The sequence below is a fragment of the Gasterosteus aculeatus genome, chromosome 4, assembly GCF_964276395.1.
Source record: "Gasterosteus aculeatus chromosome 4, fGasAcu3.hap1.1, whole genome shotgun sequence".
NCBI classification, from domain to species: Eukaryota; Metazoa; Chordata; class Actinopteri; order Perciformes; family Gasterosteidae; genus Gasterosteus; species Gasterosteus aculeatus.
This window is the reverse complement of record NC_135691.1, coordinates 29589449-29610089: the sequence shown is the minus strand read 5'-3', so window position 1 is coordinate 29610089 and position 20641 is coordinate 29589449. Positions and strand designations below refer to the sequence as shown.

Genomic DNA, 20641 nt, shown 5'->3' with positions numbered 1-20641 from the left:
TCTGTTTGAGATGGTGTTGGAAATGAGTCATTAGCAGCACCACAATGAGCTCCAACTGTGGTCAATAAGTAAGTTCAGAAAGCTCAGAGCCACCGAGCGCTGTGTTCATTCAAAGCCTGAACCACTGCTAGTATCAAACATACCCTTTATTCATTGTTTAATCTCGTGATGTTTATGTACCATGAATCTTCTCTTGTACTTGATGAGCACTTGTGTTGTGATCTGTAACGGAGCGGTTTATTAATAGCGACCCCATCATTGTATTAATACGAGATACCAAATGAAGAGCCAGAAAACAATCGCAGATGTTTTATTATCGTGGTGTCTTTGTTTCCTGACCAGCACATGCATACCTGGTGTGGCTGAAAGAACACGCACAACTCGTGCATGTCTGCAACCAGAAAAGCCGCTGAGCTTCTACCAGCAGCCAGAAGCACAAACACACCCAAGTCTTTTACAGCGTCTAAGACAACTAAATAAAGCCATCTGGACTATCCAAGGGTTCTTAAGACAAACCCAGTTCATGTTCAAAATCTAATGTCATGTGTAACATTTCCAAAAACAATGGAATGTTTCACAGCACCAATTGTCGAAAAATATTTTAACACCAGGAAAATGGTCGAAAAGCTCAAGATTCCACAATAAAACCACAGTAATATCAAATGTTCTGAATATTCCTTTTATGAGCATTTCAAAGATGCACAAGCAAAGCGCTCATGTCCTCACGGTCAGTGAGGATTTTCTCTCGGCCTCCTCCTCGTGCGTTCCGACCGTCGCCGTGTACTTCATGGCCGTGTCGGCTTCTGCGTCACTTGCTCTCGCCAGCAGCCCCTTCTCAGACAACCACGAGGCAAGGCGCGAGACCACCAAAACAGTCGCCATGGTGACGAGCACGATTGCAGCGCGAAAGGGGAGCAGGCGGTACCGGTGCCCGTCCACCGTCTTGTCCCACGGCAGGGGCAGGATGTCGGGAAGGCCTATCAGCGGTTCCCCCACCAGAGCCCGCAGCAGGAGGGACAACACAAAGCCGGCACAGGCGCCGTAGTGGTTCACCCGCCGGGACAAGTAGAAGATGCAGATCACCTGGGGAGCCAGCATTGAATAAAGGACGTCCGCACTGACGATCCAGAGCAGGTAAACTCAAAATAATTTTCTGAAGGCTTTTCTCCTTTCACGTTATATTTAGCCACGCTTTCTATTCTTATTAAAACCAAAATATATAATTATGAAGCTTTAGTTTCTTATGTAACCCTGAACTGAAAAAAACATACAATTACTCTGCTATTGTTAGCGTGAAACTACGCTGATTTGCATTTATTAGGATTTCTTACTTTCTTTTTTTTCCAGCCGTAGGAGCCGTGTTGTTGCTGCATTGTTATTGAACACAAGAAGTAGAATGTGTGGCTGTGAATGTCATCGGCGTCATTACTTCTGCTCTTGTGAGCTGCCATGTATACAAGCCATGAAGCAATTAACCGGTTTTTGTTGTTTTGCAGAAAAATAAATTGCAGCACTAAACAAATGAATGTTGTCTCACTCGTTTTTCTTGTGAAAGACGTTATTTGAAAGCGGCCATGTTTAGTCTGTGGCTGGGCGGAGGTCTTCCGATTGGCTCGATCCGCGTGACGTCATTCGAAGCAGATTGATTGAGCAATTGATTGCAATTTAAAGTTGAAAGGCATTACCTTTAGCTTAGCTCACTCCTGTGATGACGCAATGTATTATAACAGCAATATCTATATATGATATAATATAATCGTGCGTACTTCAAATAGAGAGTTCCGAGATCTGTTTGAGATGGTGTTGGAAATGAGTCATTAGCAGCACCACAATGAGCTCCAACTGTGGTCAATAAGTAAGTTCAGAAAGCTCAGAGCCACCGAGCGCTGTGTTCATTCGAAGCCTGAACCACTGCTAGTATCAAACATACCCTTTATTCATTGTTTAATCTCGTGATGTTTATGTACCATGAATCTTCTCTTGTACTTGATGAGCACTTGTGTTGTGATCTGTAACGGAGCGGTTTATTAATAGCGACCCCATCATTGTATTAATACGAGATACCAAATGAAGAGCCAGAAAACAATCGCAGATGTTTTATTATCGTGGTGTCTTTGTTTCCTGACCAGCACATGCATACCTGGTGTGGCTGAAAGAACACGCACAACTCGTGCATGTCTGCAACCAGAAAAGCCGCTGAGCTTCTACCAGCAGCCAGAAGCACAAACACACCCAAGTCTTTTACAGCGTCTAAGACAACTAAATAAAGCCATCTGGACTATCCAAGGGTTCTTAAGACAAACCCAGTTTATGTTCAAAATCTAATGTCATGTGTAACATTTCCAAAAACAATGGAATGTTTCACAGCACCAATTGTCGAAAAATATTTTAACACCAGGAAAATGGTCGAAAAGCTCAAGATTCCACAATAAAACCACAGTAATATCAAATGTTCTGAATATTCCTTTTATGAGCATTTCAAAGATGCACAAGCAAAGCGCTCATGTCCTCACGGTCAGTGAGGATTTTCTCTCGGCCTCCTCCTCGTGCGTTCCGACCGGCGCCGTGTACTTCATGGCCGTGTCGGCTTCTGCGTCACTTGCTCTCACCAGCAGCCCCTTCTCAGACAACCACGAGGCAAGGCGCGAGACCACCAAAACAGTCGCCATGGTGACGAGCACGATTGCAGCGCGAAAGGGGAGCAGGCGGTACCGGTGCCCGTCCACCGTCTTGTCCCACGGCAGGGGCAGGATGTCGGGAAGGCCTATCAGCGGTTCCCCCACCAGAGCCCGCAGCAGGAGGGACAACACAAAGCCGGCACAGGCGCCGTAGTGGTTCACCCGCCGGGACAAGTAGAAGATGCAGATCACCTGGGGAGCCAGCATTGAATAAAGGACGTCCGCACTGACGATCCAGAGCAGGTAAACGGACTTTGTTGTCATGGCCAGACCTGCTCCTATTGTTCCACAAAGGAAGATTGACCCTTTGACCACGGCAAGGATCGGTTTCTCCGAGGCCTGGAGCAGAGGAAATCATTTTAACTCAACAAGTCTTTAAGGTACTTTTATGAAACCAAAATATGGATTGCACTATTTGTTGTCTAGGTACCACATTTAAGTCATCGTTATATGTGAAACACTTCTTCTCTCATGTATTTTCTACAATCTTGCTTTAATTCACCCTCTCACCAAGTGCAGGGCGGACTTTTACACGCCTCCAAACAAAACAAAAAAAACAGCATTTTGTCTCGCAGCCAAAGGGTCTTGGATGGTTTCGGGTTTTAAAATGTTTCAGTTAACTCGTGCCTCAAAAACTAGTTAGAATGTGCCTGCGGCGACTCACTGGCTTTCATGTAAACGAGGTGCTTGCGAGTCCTAAAACACACTCACAGTGCCACTGCCACGGCTGTAAACCCGCCTTTTTATCAGAACAAGCTTCCAAAAGAAACAATGCCACAATAATGGTAAAGATGTTACCCCTTTGTAGATGACATTCTTGAAGATATTTCGGCCCAGTTGGGAGGCGACAGACAGAAGGGCAGAGTCAACCGATGACATCACAGACGCAGCAAGCGCTCCCATGCCGATCAGCGAGACGTAAAATGGGCAAAGATGCTGAAGGGCGATTGGCAAGATCATGCCGGCTTTGCCTTGTTGGTACGGGCCGGGGGAGCCGTAGCTGGTCTCGTTCCAATCTGACATTGAACAAATAAAATGACAGCAAACATCATAATCGCGGGGTTGTACAGGTCTGATCTGCTGAGGTTGTTGTAGCCGCGATAGCGCTACCACCGGTGGGTTCTTGTAAAGACGCACGACACAGGATGAGGGTAACCAGACTTTTATTGTCCAAGAGGGAAGACAGTGAGCAGGAATGAGTTCGCACTATGCGCGCGGTCGGTTTCGCCTTGTCCGGCTCCGCTCAGCTCAGCTCTTGTGCTCTGCTCGCAGGCTCCAGCTCTCTTCCCCCGACCTGGATCCTGCTCACTGCTTAAGTAGGAGAGAATCAGTGCAGATCATTTACACCTGGTTACTCCTCATCTACCAGCACCGTCCCCTGAACCACTCCCCCGCTCTCCCCCCTGCAGCCGAGCTAACCACGCCCCTCCACCACATACCCCCACCGCCCGACTTAGGCCGGGGAGCCATCCGGCCGAACCGACTCCCCCCCCCCTCCCTCCTGAGGGCGGGAAAGGAAGTCCGCCACGACCATCTGCGCCCCCGGCCTATGGATCACCTTGAAGTTAAAAGGCTGTAGAGCCAGATACCACCGAGTGATCCGGGCGTTGGCATCCTTCATGCGGTGGAGCCACTGCAGCGGGGCGTGGTCCGAACAGAGAGTGAACTGGCGTCCCAGGAGGTAATACCGCAGGGAGTCGACCGCCCACCGGATGGCCAGGCACTCTTTTTCCACCGTACTGTACCTGGCCTCTCTTTCCGACAGCTTCCGGCTGATGTAGAGGACCGGGCGGTCCACCCCCTGCACCTGCTGGGACAAAACGGCCCCCAGCCCTCTGTTCGACGCATCAGTCTGCAAGACAAAAGGGAGAGAGAAGTCAGGTGTATGGAGCAATGGTTCCCCACAGAGGGCTCGTTTCACCCCCTCAACCGCCCACTGGCACCGCTCCGTCCACTGGACCGGATCTGAGGCACCTTTCCGGGTCAGGTCCGTTAAGGGGCTGGTCAGCTCCGCAAAGCCCGGGATGAACCTCCTGTAGTAACCTGCCAGCCCCAAAAACCGCCTCACCTCTTTTTTCGTCTTGGGCCGCGGGCAGGCTGCAATGGCTGCGGTCTTGTCCACCTGCGGGCGCACCCGCCCGCCGCCCAAGTGGTACCCCAGATACCGTACCTCCCTCCGTCCAACTGCACACTTCCCCGGGTTGGCGGTGAGCCCGGCCTGCCTCAGGGACTCCAGCACCGCGCCCACCCGCCGCACATGCTCCGCCCACGTGGTGCTGTGGATGATGACGTCATCCAGGTAGGCGGCCGCATACGCAGCGTGCGGACGCAGCACCCGGTCCATGAGGCGCTGGAAGGTGGCCGGGGCGCCGAACAGCCCGAAGGGAAGCGTGGTGAATTGGTACAACCCAAACGGAGTGGAGAACGCCGACTTTTGCCTGGACTCTGGTGACAAGGGAATCTGCCAGTAGCCCTTGGTCAAATCCAGTGTCGTAAAAAACTGCGCGGTGCCCAATCGGTCCAGGAGTTCGTCGACCCGGGGCATCGGGTAAGCGTCAAACCGTGAGACCGCATTCACCTTGCGATAATCCACACAGAACCTTATTGAGCCATCCTTCTTGGTGACAAGAACGATGGGGCTGCACCAGGCGCTGTTGGACTCTTCTATTACCCCCATCTCCAGCATAGCGGCCAATTCTCGCTGAACCATTTTCTTCTTGTGTTCAGGAAGCCTGTAGGGCCGCGTCCGCACCGTCACGCCCGGGGACGTCTCAATGTGATGCACTATGAGGTCCGTGCGACCTGGCCGGGAGGAGAACACATCATTAAATTGATCTTGCAACCGGGCTATGTCCGCTTGCTGGGCTGCAGAGAGACGGGCGTCGGACGGGAGCCGGGTGGGATCGGTGGACTTTGGGACTTCTGGGCCCAGCTCCTCGCTCTCTGCTACTGCAGACACCAGGGACACGGACTCCGTCTCTCTCCATGCTTTAAGGAGGTTGAGGTGGTAGATCTGCGTGGCTCCCCCTCTGTCAGATCGCACCACCTCGTAGTCGACGTCCCCTACCCGCCGTGTGACCACAAAGGGCCCTTGCCACTTGGCGAGTAGTTTTGAGCTGGAAGAAGGAAGTAATACAAGCACTTTCTCTCCCGGTGTGAATTGTCTCAGCCTGGCCCCTCTGTTGTACAGCCGCTGTTGACGTTCCTGGGCCTGGAGCAAATTCTCACGTGACAACTCACCCAGTGTGTGGAGTTTGGCTCGCAGGTCCAGGACGTACTGAATCTCGTTCTTACCGGGGCTCGGACCCTCTTCCCAGTGTTCCTTAAGCAGGTCGAGCACCCCCCGTGGTCTTCTGCCGAACAGCAGCTCGAAGGGAGAAAATCCCGTGGAGGCCTGGGGGACCTCCAGTACTGCAAACAACAGAGGGTCAAGCCATTTATCCCAATTACGTTCATCGTCGTGAATAAACTTACGAATCATGGATTTCAGTGTCTTGTTCAGCCGTTCCACCAGGCCGTCAGTCTGGGGATGGTATACACTGGTCCGAACGGACTTAACCCCCAACAATTCGTACAGTTCTCGTAGTGTGCGTGACATGAACGAGGTGCCCTGGTCAGTCAGAATCTCTTTCGGGATTCCGACTCGGGAGATGACCTGAAACAGCGCCTGCGCAACACTCTTGGCGGAGATGCTGCGCAACGGCACTGCCTCGGGATATCGAGTTGCGTAATCCACCAGCACCAACACAAAGCGATACCCCCGTGCACTCCGGTGAAATGGCCCGATGAGGTCCATACCTAAGCGTTCGAACGGCAGCTCCATTAACGGCAGCGGACGCAACGGCGCTTTCGGGATGGCCGGCTGGTTGACCAGCTGGCACTGTGGGCAGGATGCACACCAGCGGCGCACATCCGCCCAGATGCCTGGCCAGTAAAATCGGGCTACTATCCGATCCAGAGTTTTGTCGCTACCCAGGTGGCCCGCCATCGGGTTATAGTGAGCCGCCTGGAAAACTGTTTCCCGGCGGCTTTTTGGTACCAACAACTGCGTAATTTCCTGCCCTGTCTGAGTGTCGCGACTCACTCTGTATAGCCTGTCCCTAATCAGCGAAAAGTGCGGGTATGATAATACGGCGTCGGGGCGCACCACTTGACCATCAATTTGCATCACTTGGTCGAAGGCAAAGCGTAGAGTGTCATCACGAGACTGCTCCAGTGGAAAATCTTCCATGGAGCGTAGCTCTGGCGTCGGCGGCGTCCCCATAGGAGGCCCCGCCGATTCCCCCTCCCCGTCTGCAGCGTCGGACAACCTCGCGTCACCGCCGAGCGCCGCACACACCCCGCATGTCCCTACCGGTCGCGAACGCACCCCCGCGCACTGCCCCGCTAACCTATGAAACCCCGACCAGTCTGTCCCCAAAATCAGAGGGTGCGTCAGGCGGGAGCTAACCGCGACCCTTACTCTATGCTTTTTACCCCCAAACCTAATCTCTATCGGCACCACTGGGTAGTCGTGAATATCCCCATGCACACACTTTATACTCACCCGGGATGCCTCCACCAATGCCCCGTGTCGAACCAGTCTCTGGTGGATCATAGACTGCGTGCAGCCAGAGTCCACCATCGCCTGATGTATACCCCCCTGGATCCTTACCGGAACGCTGTACGTCGCTCCCAGACCGGGGGAGGGTGCTGGAGGCCCGGCAACCCGCACCGTTTGGCCCACCTCCATTAGCGGGCACTCCCGCCGGTAGTGTCCGGGCTGCCCGCACCTCCAACACTCCTGCCCTGGCGGTTGAGGAGCCCTCTGTAGGTCAGGGAGGGTGCCGGCCAGGCCGGGTGGATCAGTACCCCGTTGAGGGGCTAGGGCGCGCGGGGACGGAGGGGGCCGAGTCGCAACAGGCCGCGGGGAACTCCGTCGTGGCGCGGGAACGGGCTGCGTCGATGCGGTCGGCCGACCGCCCTCCCCACGGCCCCCGGGGTGCACCGCCAGGTGGTCCTCGGCGAGGGTCACGGCGGCTTCCAGCGTCGCCGGCCGGTGGTAGCGGACCCAGGCCGCAGTCCGCGGCGGAAGACCCTCCAGGAACTGCTCCATCACCACCTTCTCCACCACCGCCGGCGCCCCTCCCGCGCCCTCCGGCTGCAGCCACCTGTTGGCCGCGTCTGTGAGTCGCTGGGCAAATGGGAACGGGCGGTCCCCCGGCCCCAGCCTCGCCTCTCGGAACCGCCTCCTATGGTCCTCGGGGGAGAGCCCCAGTCGATCCATAATGGCCTTCTTCACGCTGGCGTAGACGTGCCTGGGACCGGGTGGCAGGCCCAGGGCCGCTGTCTGCGCCTCCCCGGTTAGGAGCGGCAGGAGGCGGATCGCCCACTCGTCCGCCGGCCAGCCACACGCCCCCGCCATTGCCTCGAACATCTCCAGGTATGACTGTACGTCGTCCTCCGGGGTTATCTTGTGCACCACCACGCCCGCATACGCCGAGGGACCCGGCGTCGTTGGGGAAGCGACCGGTCGGGCCGCCAATTGCTCCAATACCTGGGTCTGCCGGTCTGTAGCAGCCTGCAGCGCCCCCAGGAAGTGCCGGTTGGCCTCGGCCTGCTCGCGCTGCATCGCGGCGATCTCCCCCAGCATCCGTCCAAGCGCAACCGCCGGCTGCATCAGGCCCTCTCCGAGGTCGTTCGCGTCCATCCTTAGCCAGGCGCCACTGTAGCCGCGATAGCGCTACCACCGGTGGGTTCTTGTAAAGACGCACGACACAGGATGAGGGTAACCAGACTTTTATTGTCCAAGAGGGAAGACAGTGAGCAGGAATGAGTTCGCACTATGCGCGTGGTCGGTTTCGCCTTGTCCGGCTCCGCTCAGCTCAGCTCTTGTGCTCTGCTCGCAGGCTCCAGCTCTCTTCCCCCGACCTGGATCCTGCTCACTGCTTAAGTAGGAGAGAATCAGTGCAGATCATTTACACCTGGTTACTCCTCATCTACCAGCACCGTCCCCTGAACCACTCCCCCGCTCTCCCCCCTGCAGCTGAGCTAACCACGCCCCTCCACCACAGTTGTGTTTTGATGTGTTAGAACATATTACTACCTATTGTTAAGTGTTTTTTATGGATTCAATTTGAACATAACAGTCATCATCACAGCTACAATAACACTAAATACATTATCACTCCAAGGCAATAAGAGGGTAATTCAATCTAGATACTTGTAGATGCAGCTGCTGCCCCAATGATGAGTGACGGGATGGCAAGAATTGGGCATAGAACTGCTGCAACATAGCAGGTGAGTTTTGATTGCGCATCAGTGGCAGTGGACAGGACTCTCTGGTAGAAAGCCTGGTAGCAGATCCCACCGATTGCCTTGGAGGGGAATAGAACCCAAGTTCACACTACGTCTTGCATATTAACTACACATGAGCTTTAATAGCCGTTTTAAGGTATGTGTTTTGGGGGTGTCCATTACCAAAAGCAGTAGGTCATCTACCCAGCGACCTGCTTCTTCCAGCTCCAGGCTGCCGAGCCACGGCTCCTGGTGCAGCTTGGTCACTGCAGCTACCGTGATGTTGGCAGAGGAGGGGTTCGCCAATATGAAAGGCACGCAGAGCCACTGAAGTAGGGAGGAAAGTATGCTACAGATTCACAAAGTCCTGCACTATAGCTGGGGGGACTGGGGTTAAATGCTTGGAATTTCCTTAAAAATGCAGTGTTTGTACCAATCCAACTAGCATCAAGCTAAGCTGGACGACGTCAGTGTAGGCCACAGCGTAGAGTCCTCCCATTAACGTGTAGACGATAGCCACAGCGGCGGAGACGCACACGGCGAGCGCGGAGGAGATATCCATGACCACGCTTATCGTCCCTCCTGTGACCACAAACAAATTCACTTTTTATTTTCTCAGTGGTATAATAATACACGTGTGTGTATATAAGACTTATATAATTGAGAAGGATTTTTGTTCTTCAAGTTGTGGTTTCTGACTTACCCAACGCACCAAGGATACATGCTACCCACAAGATATCGCCGAGGAGAGCGGGAATGAAGAGAACAGCCGCTACTTTGTCGCCGTATTTCTCCTGAAATGGGTCCATCAGGGTGACATAATTCTTTGACCGAATGGGTTTGACAAAGAAGAGTGCACCTGAAGCCACACAGACAGACGTAGACATCGTATTTAAAATCAGCGTACTGATGAGAAAATATTTCCTATTAAAAATGTGCTTTTCACCACAACAGTAGGCAGTTGTGTTACTCACCTAAAACTAAGTTCATGAAAAAGGCGAGGGGTCCAGTGGCCCACACCAACCCCTTTGTTGGATCATAGACCACTTCAGCATTACCCAATATATAGCCTCCTCCCACCCAAGTGGCTGCAAAGCATCCGGACACAATACAAAAGACAAGTAATGTTACCAGATTTTCAATCTATTTAATAATTGGCTATAATGTGTTGATTACATTCCGGACAAATTGGGAAAATTATGGAATTAAAGAGATTCAAACTAAACATGTCAAAATCTGCTTTGAGTACCCTACTTTTAAAATAAATGTACCTGGATGGTTTTCTCTTACAAACCTCATTAGGCCCCATTCCGTGATTACGACAATCTACGGCCTTATTGTTGTCCTTATTTTTTTACCTGTCATGGTGCATATGCTGACCCAGATGTTTAGGTTCCGCCCCCCAACCATTGTAACTTCACTGCGGTTGCCAGTGCATTTCTTCTCCTCGCGTTTGGACTTCCTGGATGCCCAGATACCCATGGCCAGTATCATCATGTAAAACACGCATAAGGACAGCAGTCCTGGCCAGTTAACCGCCATCGTCCGAGTCTGTGGGGAGAGGACACAAACATAAATCCCTTTATTACCTCAACAGATCCGAGTTCCTGCAATCTTCTCGGAATATCATAAATATTATTTTTGTTACAAAGAAAAAAGACAATACAGTCCCGACCATCCCATATTCAGACCGCTGTAACTGCACTTAACACTATCAACCATTTTTATATATGACATCATTAAAAGCAGTATGGTGGAAGAAAACTAACACAAGGAGCCACAAATATACTCACTCACTGTAGCCTTCAAACTTAGAAGTGAAAGAAATGTGAGCAAAAGGCATGAAGGCAAATCAATGTCAAAATCCAAGAGAGCTTAAATCGACTTTCTATCCGTTATTGTTGTTTTATAAAGTGCGCAAATGGGCTTATATAGTTCTGGGAACGCATAACTCTCAACAGAGATCAAATCCAGCCAATCCAAAAGACGAGGTTTGTAACCAATTGGATGTAGAGACCATGGTGACTGAGTCTTCCCCCGTTACTGTCAAAAAGAAACGCACGAGCGAGCAAAGAGCGCGCGAGACGGACCTTTGGCTCGCAGATGTTTGGTTTGCGCGCGCGCATTGGACCTAATTGGCGCTCTCAGCTTTTAACATTGATTTGCCTTCATAAAGCGGACAAGGTTCTGAGTCGGAGGTCGACCTTGAAGAGGTTGCGAATGTGTAACCCACTTCTAATGGTGGTCGTCCTGCTGCCACAGCGTGAATACACTTTATTAAACGGCCACTCACCGGAGACACACACACACACACACACACACACACACACACACACGCACGCACACACAGCTGAGACTGAACGCCTGTAAGTTAGTTGGTACGTAACCAGTGCTGTAGTGGTAAAATTAGAGGTGGGTAAACTCTGAATTGTGTGATCATACAGACCTCGACGCGATGCGAAGCAACGCAACACAAAGCGTCGCGACTCTGTAAGGCTGTCCTGGCTATATTGCATTATGTTATCAGTAAAAGTCATATACAATCAATGACAATGAATACATGTGTTAGTAGTTTATTAAATTTAAGAAAACAGTAAAGTATGTCAACACAACAACACAATTGCAGATTAAGAACTATCTCCTTTTTACAGTAGTGCCCAGAGGGCCTCCTTGTCCTCCACGTCAGGTCCTGTCTTGCACAGAGGAGCCATGAACCCCAGAACACATTCATGGCTCCTCTGTGCTTCTCTCTCTATTGGACCTGGTGTTTCTCCTCTCCCTGTGCTCTCTGCATCATTGCCTGTCCTCTCACTGCCTGAAAAAATATGTTGAATTTAAGAGTTAACCAGTTAAGCAGCCTGTCAATTACACTGACAACATAAGTTAAAGGAACACTCAGCCTGTTTTTTTTCACATTGAGAACTGACTTGTTTTCTAATCTACGCGTAACCAGGAGTTTTTCTTTTACCGTGCACGACCAGCGAACACAGAGCGCGCGACTACTACCCCCCCGTCGGTCGTTCCGCCCGCAACGACTACTACCCCCCCACGTCGGACCTTCTCGACCGGTCCGCGAAATATTGTCTGACATCAAACCGGTCCGTGAGGTAAGAAAGGTTGGGGACCACTGGGCTGATCCGTGTGTTTACACACCTCCTGGATCCTGATTGGTCGCTGCTGCAGCCGCAAGGCACTGATTGGATGCTCACAGACTGTAATGGTCCGCCTGAAGCAGCGCTGGAAGCCGCAGTCATCCAGACGCGCCTCCTGGAGGAGTCGGTGAAATTCAAGCTGTGTGCCATTTATTTTAAAAGTAAGGTACTCAAAGCAGATTGACATGTTTAGTTTGAATCTCTCCAATTCCATAATTAGCATTACTTGTCTTTTGTATTGCCCGTGTGTGTGTGTGTCCGGATGCTTTGCAGCCACTTGGGTGGGAGGAGGCTATATATTGGGTAATGCTGAAGTGGTCTATGATCCAACAAAGGGGTTGGCGTGGGCCACTGGACCCCTCGCCTTTGTCATGAACTTAGTTTTAGGTGAGTAACACAACTGCCTACTGTTGTGGTGAAAAGCACATTTTTAATAGGAAATATTTTCTCATCAGTACGCTGATTTTAAATACGATGTCTACGTCTGTCTGTGTGGCTTCAGGTGCACTCTTCTTTGTCAAACCCATTCGGTCAAAGAATTATGTCACCCTGATGGACCCATTTCAGGAGAAATACGGCGACAAAGTAGCGGCTGTTCTTTTCATTCCGTTAATGGGAGGACTCTACGCTGTGACCTACACTGACGTCGTCCAGCTTAGTTTGATGCTAGTTGGATTGGTACAAACACTGCATTTTTAAGGAAATTGCAAGCATTTAACAGTACTAATATGTCCCCCCAGCTATAGTGCAGGACTTTGTGAATCGGTAGTATACAGTGCATCCGGAAAGTATTCACAGCGCTTCCCTATTTTCACATTTTGTGATGTTACAGCCTTATTCCAAAATGGATTAAATTCATTATTTCCCTCAACATTCTACACACAACAACCCATAATGACAAAGTGAAAACTGTTTTTTGCTAATTTTTGCAAATCTGTTAAAAATAAAAAACGAAAACATGTACATAAGTATTCACAGCCTTTGCCATGACACTCAATGTAGCTGAGGTGCATCCTGTTTCCACTGATCATCTTGAGATGTTTCTACAACTTGATTGGAGTCCACCTGTGCTACATTCTGTTGATTGGACATGATTGAGAAAGGCTCACACCTGTCTATCTGAGGTATCACAGTTTCCACCATTTTCCTGGTGTTAAAATATTTTTTCGACAATTGGTGCTGTGAAACTTTTCAGGTATTCATATCAACATTCCATTGTTTTGGGGTTAAATTATATTTTGGACATAAACTGAGTTTGTCTTGAAGCCACCTGAACTATCCAAGGTTTCTTATTTAATTGTCTTAGACGCTGTAGAATGGTAAATGGTAAATGGCCTGTACTTGTATAGCGCTTTTCTAGTCTTCTGACCACTCAAAGCGCTTTAACACTACATGACATCATTCACCCATTCACACCCATTCATACACTGATGACAGGAGAACCATACACAGTGACACCTGCCATCAGTAACTACCATTCACACACTGTAGTCGCAGCTACAGGAGCAATGGTGGGTTAAGTGTCTTGCCCAAGGACACAACGACATGCGGGTTAGCCGGGCCTAGGATCGAACCCACAACCCTCTGATTGGAGGACGACCGTGCTCCCCACTCACCCATAGTCGCCCCCTAGAAGACTCGGGTGTGTTTACGCTTCTGGGCGGCTGCTGGTGGTAGAAGCTCAGCGGCTTTTCTGGTTCCAAAACAAATTGTGCGTGTTCTTTCAGCCAACACCAGGTATGCATGGGCTGGTCAGGAAACAAAGACACCACGCTAATAAAACATCCACAGTCGTTTTCTGGCTCTTCATTTGGTATCTCGTATTAATACAATGATGGGGTCTTAAACGCTCCGTTACAGATCACAACACAAGTGCCTATTACGTACAACCAGGGCTGTAGTGGCGGGTAAACGGACGTAAACGCCGTTTACGCACCTCTGGAATTTTGGAAATAGCGTTTACGCATCTCAAAGTTCCCTGCGCCTGGTATTCTTCCGTTGGAATAATCCGAAATAAACTTGGTGTAATTTTAAAACAGCTAAGACTACGTTTCCTATTGTTGAACATATAAACGCCGTAGTCTGAATTATGTTCATCTGCGCTGTATTACGGTCTGTGAGCATCCAATCAGTGCCTTGCGGCTGCAGCAGCGACCAATCAGGATCCAGGAGGCACATACACGTTGTGGATCAGCCCAGTCGCCCCAACCTTTCTTCCTCACGGACCGGTGTTACACCCCTACTGGTTTTTCCACCTACTGGTTTCCCTACGCGTGCGTGTTTGTGTTCACTCCAAAGCTGCAGATGTGTCCGCCTCAGTTCCCTGATTCGTCACACATTCACAAACATATTGCTGAAAATCTTCAAAACGCATCACAAATCCATTGCAGCGTTTACGATTGTATAAGTGAGCACCACATCACGGCCACGTATGAAAACATTTACATAAAAAAATATATTAAAAGAAAGATCGGCACAACCTGGATTCGAACCCGGTGGATCAAAACATTAAAATGTCAATCAGGTGGCAGCTCTTAGCAGTGCACCACGGAAACGCACAGCAATTTATTGACCCTTAGTATAATTTATTCATATTGTTGACGTAAATCAGCATAAAGGAAACCTTTTGGTGTCGTGGATCTAAAACAACTGGTTACCTTGGGCGTGTCTTGGAACACTTCAGGATATGTGCAACGCTACTTCTTCACGAGGCTGCGTGACGTAAACCACAGACACGAACATAACAAAGTTTAGAACAAGCTCTGTGCAAGGCAGGACCTGACGTGGAGGACAAGGAGGCCCTCTGGGCACTACTGTGAAAAGGAGACTCCATATGTAGATAGTTCTTAATCTGCAATTGTCTTGTTGTGTTGTGTTGACATACTTTTCTTTACTGTTTTCTTAAATTTAATAAACTACTAACACATGTATTCATTGTCATTGATTGTATATGACTTTTACTGATAACATAATGCAATATAGCCAGGGCAGCCTTACAGAGTCGCGACGCTTTGTGTTGCGTTGCTTCGCATCGCGTCAAGGTCTGTATGATCACAAAATTCAGAGTTTACCCACCTCTAATTTTACCACTACAGCACTGAATAAAGGGTATGTTTGATATTATCAGTGGTTCAGGCTTCGAATGAAAACAGCGCTCGGTGGCTCTGTGCTTTCTGAACTTACTTATTGACCACAGGTGGAGCTCATTGTGGTGCTGCTAATGACTCATTTCCTACACCATCTCAAACAGATCTCGGAACTCTCTATTTGAAGTACGCACGATTATATTATATCATATATCGCGTTATTATAATACATTGCGTCATCACAGGAGTGAGCTAAGCCAAAGGTAATGCATTTCAACTCTACATTTCAATCAATTGCAGTGAAAGTGGAGGTTCTTCTTCTTTCCCTTTTACCACCCGAATGACGTCACGCGGATCGAGCCAATCGGAAGACCTCCGCCGAGCCACAGGGGTGGTGAGCTGAGCGCACGCCGTCGGTTAAGTAGCTGATGACACCTACGGGGCCAGTGGATGCTGAACGGGAAGCACTAAATACCCGTTGTGTTTCGACAAAGCGTATGCTATGTGATTTATCTCGGCTCTTGTTTTTACTTTTGAGGCCCCCGATAGCAGGAGTGACTCCGCATTTCGGACTCGTTTCAGGGCTCGTTGATCCAGGCCGCTTTCAAATAACGTCTTTCACAAGAAAAACCAGTGAGACAACATTCATTTGTTTAGTGCTGTAATTTATTTTTCTGCAAAACATCAAAAACCAGTTAATTGCTTCATGGCTTGTATACATGGCAGCTCACAAGAGCAGAAGTAATGACGGCGATGACATTCACAGCCACACATTCAGCAACAACACGGCTCCTACGGCTGGAAAAAAAAGAAAGTAAGAAATCCTAATAAATGCAAATCAGCTTAGTTTCACGCTAACAATAGCAGAGTAATTGTATGTTTACAGTTCAGGGCTACATAAGAAGTGAGTGATACATGTAGGCCTCTACAGCCTCTACAGCTTCTAAACAAAAATAAAATGTTTCCTCGAGACATAACATCCTGTTACATAATACAAATTCTCTAAAGTCACATGCATTGAAATATTCTTTACTGTATTTAGTTGACATGATGCACATTTTTTTAAAATTTGGCTACATTCAGACCAAACAGCTCAAATCATAAGGGGTGTCTTTAAAACTGGTGATTGAGAAAAAGAAAAAGAAAGAAGGTTCTAACATCATTCTAAATGTGTGTTCACTACCCAGAAGGTCGCGGTAACCTAAACTCTACCACAAGCTAAGAAATGAGTTCCTCTTGATTACGTCAGTCGTCAATCACTGCTCAATACAAAACCCGTGTCGTCGACTAATAGTCGTCGCTGCCTTCGTCCTCCTCGTCGTACTTCCTCTTGAGCGAGTGCTTCTTGTGCTTCCCCCGGTGCCTCCGCTTGCCGGCGAAGTCCGGGTTCGCGTCCCGCAGGTGCAACTGCTCGTGCTTCTTCAGGAGGCCGGGGACGGAGAAGCCCTTTCCGCACGTTTCGCACGTCCAGGGCTTTTTGCACGTATGAGTCCTTTTGTGGACGTTCAGGTGGGACGCCAGCTTGTAGGTCTTCCCGCACACGTCGCAGCTGAACGGGCGCTCGTTGGTGTGCAGCCGGATGTGCACCTTCAGATTTCCGACCTGGGTGAAGGTCTTCTCGCAGATGGAGCACCGGTAGGGCCTCTCCCGCGTGTGGATCCTCAAGTGGACCCTCAGGCAGTACTTGCTGGAGAACTTCTTCTGGCACACGGGGCACGGGATCTTCGCCTTGGGCACGTGGTCCTGCTGGTGCCTCTTCAGGTCCGAGAGGTAGACGAAGGTCTTGCCGCACTGCGAGCAGAGGTACTGGCGGTCCCCGATGTGGTAGCCCATGTGCCTCTTCAGCAGGCTCGGCACCAGGAATCTCTTCCCGCAGCGCTCGCACATGTGCGGCCGGTCCCGGGTGTGCCAGCGCTCGTGGTTGGTCAGCTTGAACGCCGTCGGGAAGCTCTTGGTGCAGTGCTTGCAGGGGAACGTCATCTGGCTGGTGTGGCACTCCATGTGCCGCTTGAAGTAGGTGGACTGCGTGAAGCCCTTGTTGCAGATGTTGCAGTAGAAGGGCTTCTGGCCGCTGTGGGCCAGCATGTGCTTAGTCAGGCTCTGGAGCTTGTTGAAGCACTTGCCGCACTGGCCGCAGGCGTACGGCCGCGCCGTGCTGTGGGTCTTCAGGTGGTTGTTGAGGAACGCCTGCGTTCGAAAGCTCTTGCTGCACGCCGGGCACGCGAAAGGCTTCTCCCCCGTGTGGATGCGCTCGTGGTCCATCAGCTTGGACTGGTACGGGAAGCTCTTGTCGCACACGCCGCAGGTGAACCGGTCCGCCGGGGGTCGGATCTGCTTTTTCCGCCGGATGCTCGGCTTGGCGTCGTCTCCGCCTCCAAACCTGGCCGGGGGCAGCGGCGGCAGCGCCGGGAGCGAGAGCGAGTTCGTCGCAATCTGCGACACCCACTGGTGCAAGGTGACCCGCTGGGTGTGAGGCTTCTGGCCGTCTTTGGTCCCCGCGCTGCCTGCTTCCCGCGAGGCGGGAGCGGGTTTGACCGGCATCTGAACCACCCGGAAGGGGATCGCTTTCAAGGGGGGCCGCTGGGACTGTGGTTTATCTCCCGCTTCCGGCGCTTCATCTTCCGCTCTGCCGTGGAGAGGTGTGGCGGGCTGTTCCTGTGCACCACTTTTTTCCCGCGCCGGATCCTCCCCCCGAGCTGCTGCCGGGACCTTCTTTTCCTTTTCAACAGAGTCGTCGGGCGATTTCGGATTTCGCCCCTGCGGTGCAGCGGCCGGTTCTGCGGGGCTGGCTGGATGGTCCGACATCCCTCCGAGGTCTTCGGTGTCACTGAGGGATTCTCGGCCGGTTTCAGCGGCCTCTAACGGCTTTAGTGGTTCTTGCGGCGGCGGCGGGGGTTCTACTGGTTTGGGCCGGAAGGCGAGTGAAGACAGCACACAGTTTCCCACCGAGGACGAGACTGTTGCTGCACAAATGGATGGATTCATTTTCACTGTGTTAGATTATGTATATTTAATGATCGCCATTTTATTTTTGTGTCCAATCACAAAGTATTGAAGTATACCTTTAACACCAAGGAGTCCCTTGGCCTGCTGGTGCAGGAGGAGAGTCTTCAGGTCTCCAGTGTCGGGGATGAAGCCCCCGCACGCCTCCAGGAGAGCGAGATCTGCCGAGATCATGGCCCCAAGCTGAGGTGAGGAGAGGCAGGAAAGGGAAACCATGAATGTTCATTTGACCTCTTGAGCTGTTCGATACGGACAACAAAACCTGTTCTTACTCAAGTTTATGTCAAAACGCGATGCGTGCATGCTCATACCTGGGAGAGATTGGGGACGGGAAGAACTTGCTCCAGCTTGCACACCAGACAGGCGGTCAGAGCCTGCAGCGCCGTATCAAACTTTATGCCGTACTGAACAGGAAACACGTCCTGCAGGGAGACAATGTGGTTTGAGTTGAACGTTTCAGGGACTCAACACTTTGGTGAAATGAGTTAAAGCAACTCAATGTGCTTGTTCTCCGCATGCTCTGTGTTTTAAATCCTAATCAGCTGCGAGTGTGTGTGTTTTTCAAATAGAACACGTCTCTTGTGTTGTAACAACCAAAACTAAGATACTATACTACGATACTGTCAATATATTATTATTAATAAAATATATTATTAGCCGTTAATAAAATAAAAGCACACCATTTGGAATAAATTCAAATAAAAGTTGCCGTACCTGGAAGAAGCGCTTTCTTTCAACTGGGTTTTTCAGCAGATTCTGGACCAGTACCATGAAATTTGTTTGAGATTTCTCCACTTCTGCGTCCTTCTGTAACACAGGAAGGTTTACAAAAGGTTACATTGAATAACTTAACTCACACATTAGGATTCTAACGTCTAGTGTGATGAAGAGAAGTAAATGCAAGACAAGAAAAAGTTCCCTCTCTTACCCCTATAGATGAAGAGACCTTCAACTTATTTATCAGAGTTTGGATAGCTCTGGAATCTGGTGGTCCGTCTTTTTGAAGCAAATCCAAAATGATCTACGAGAGAATATACAGGTTATAAGAAAAAACATCAAACTTCAAATGAACATAAAGTAGAATTGCAAGTATCTGCTTTCCTTATAGGAATCAAATACCTTGGCTATGCTGAGAGGCACAATAACAAAAGCTATGACTTCAGACACACTTTTTATGTGTGTGGTTTGTATTGACAGGAAACAGTTAATTCATTCATACACACGTTTGATAACAACAACAAAAGCTCCCACCCTTGCTCTCAGCCCCAGGACGAGCTGGGCAGTCTGCTTGAAGCTGATGAGCTCAGGAACCGTCTGCGTCACCATGGTCACGAACTCCTCCACTTTACCGTACTGCTTCACCTTCCTCTGCCGTATGACCTGCCAGATGTACGAGTACGTCAGCTGCAGAGGGGACGCCATCAAGCGGAGGGAGGACAGGGGGAGGGAACCGCCGACACCTGTTTGGGGGACGAGGGGAGAAAAAAAGGAAAAGGTTTTCAGCTTGCCGACAGGTTAAGACAAAGCTCTTCTCACATTGCGTTGCATCTGCTGGTATTCTCTGCAAAATTTGTATTATTTGAGTACCTGCAGCAAAATCACAGACACTAAACAGAAAGGAAGTTTCTTGCCGTTTTGATAATGCAGTTGACCTTTCGTCAGGGATGTAAATGCCCCCCTTTATTAGCGGTAGTGACAAGGACCATCTGGTTTGTATAATGTTGTTTATTACGAACTAACAACAAGGGGACGTGCTGTGCAGGCTGAGCTGCTGTAGGGGGCGCTGCATCGCTTGGATCGCTGCAGATAAACTGTGCACGTTTTGCGTGTGACCGAGAAGTAGCGGAGGGAATGAGCGGCAAACTGTAACGCAGCCCGAGTTCGGTTGCAGAGTCGCAGTCGACGGTGACAGTCGTGACCGCTACGGCTTCATCGCAGCTGATATTAAACGCGACGGAGCCCACGACGGGGACATCCGGATGGGGAGGATGGTCTAATTTTAAAAAATCGACCCCCCCCCGCCATTAGCTAAAGCTACTGGCTAGCTACTCGCCAAACCACCAAAAAAAACCCCAAATGACTTGGAAAGGCGCACGTTGACTCGTGGTTAAAATCAAGCAGACCGTTTACGGCACCAGATGTCTTTCGTTGCGGCTCATTTTCCGTCCAGCGTTCTCGGGAGGGAGCTACTGTTAGCGTGCTAACGTTAGCTTAGCAGCTTACCTGCGGTGTGGGATCGTTTCTCCATTCTGGGCCCAGGGCGCGGAGCTAATTCATGAAATAATCAAGCCACTGCACGAATGGGCCGACAATGTTGCCGTTTACCCCGCAAAATAATGTTTAAAAGTAAATAACCGTGTTTCCCCCGACAGTCAAGCCAGGAAGAATAATGGCGACCGCTGGGGAGCGGCTTTCCAAAACAAAAGCTTTAGTGTTTCCGGCGGAT

General features: G+C 50.3%; 3 protein-coding genes across 3 annotated transcripts; all 3 read right to left on the bottom strand.

Annotated features, from left to right (window-relative positions):
* Nucleotides 1-294: 294 nt before the first annotated feature.
* Nucleotides 295-10504, bottom strand: LOC120817140 (high affinity choline transporter 1-like). The gene is made up of 8 exons (XM_078101860.1): nt 10313-10504; nt 9929-10042; nt 9658-9813; nt 9388-9536; nt 9138-9281; nt 8881-9034; nt 3477-3694; nt 295-3017 (listed from the first exon to the last, which is right to left on the bottom strand). The coding sequence occupies exons 1-8, from the start codon at nt 10494-10496 to the stop codon at nt 2502-2504; spliced, it is 1635 nt and encodes a 544-aa protein (XP_077957986.1). The 5' UTR covers nt 10497-10504; the 3' UTR covers nt 295-2501.
* LOC144406270 (uncharacterized) lies at nt 3825-8837 on the bottom strand. Its single transcript, XM_078101859.1, has one exon. The coding sequence runs from the start codon at nt 8365-8367 to the stop codon at nt 4132-4134; it is 4236 nt and encodes a 1411-aa protein (XP_077957985.1). The 5' UTR covers nt 8368-8837; the 3' UTR covers nt 3825-4131.
* Nucleotides 10505-15840: 5336 nt separating the features above from the next.
* Nucleotides 15841-20635, bottom strand: LOC120817195 (uncharacterized). Its single transcript, XM_040173110.2, has 7 exons — nt 20419-20635; nt 19447-19655; nt 19124-19216; nt 18910-19002; nt 18507-18617; nt 18255-18378; nt 15841-18155 (listed from the first exon to the last, which is right to left on the bottom strand). The coding sequence occupies exons 1-7, from the start codon at nt 20441-20443 to the stop codon at nt 16480-16482; spliced, it is 2331 nt and encodes a 776-aa protein (XP_040029044.2). The 5' UTR covers nt 20444-20635; the 3' UTR covers nt 15841-16479.
* Nucleotides 20636-20641: the final 6 nt, after the last annotated feature.

Coding starts and splice junctions, on each gene's coding strand:
- LOC144406270 (XM_078101859.1), bottom strand. CDS start 8,367: ATGGACGCGAACGACCTCGGAGAGGGCCTGATGCAGCCGGCGGTTGCG.
- LOC120817140 (XM_078101860.1), bottom strand. CDS start 10,496: ATGGCGGTTAACTGGCCAGGACTGCTGTCCTTATGCGTGTTTTACATG. Junction 9,282..9,387: donor GCTTGATGCTAGTTGGATTG/GTACAAACACTG, acceptor TCCCTACTTCAG/TGGCTCTGCGTGCCTTTCAT. Junction 3,018..3,476: donor AGAATGTCATCTACAAAGGG/GTAACATCTTTA, acceptor CCTCTGCTCCAG/GCCTCGGAGAAACCGATCCT.
- LOC120817195 (XM_040173110.2), bottom strand. CDS start 20,443: ATGGAGAAACGATCCCACACCGCAG. Junction 19,217..19,446: donor TCCTGGGGCTGAGAGCAAGG/GTGGGAGCTTTT, acceptor ATTCTCTCGTAG/ATCATTTTGGATTTGCTTCA. Junction 18,618..18,909: donor AAAGAAAGCGCTTCTTCCAG/GTACGGCAACTT, acceptor GTCTCCCTGCAG/GACGTGTTTCCTGTTCAGTA.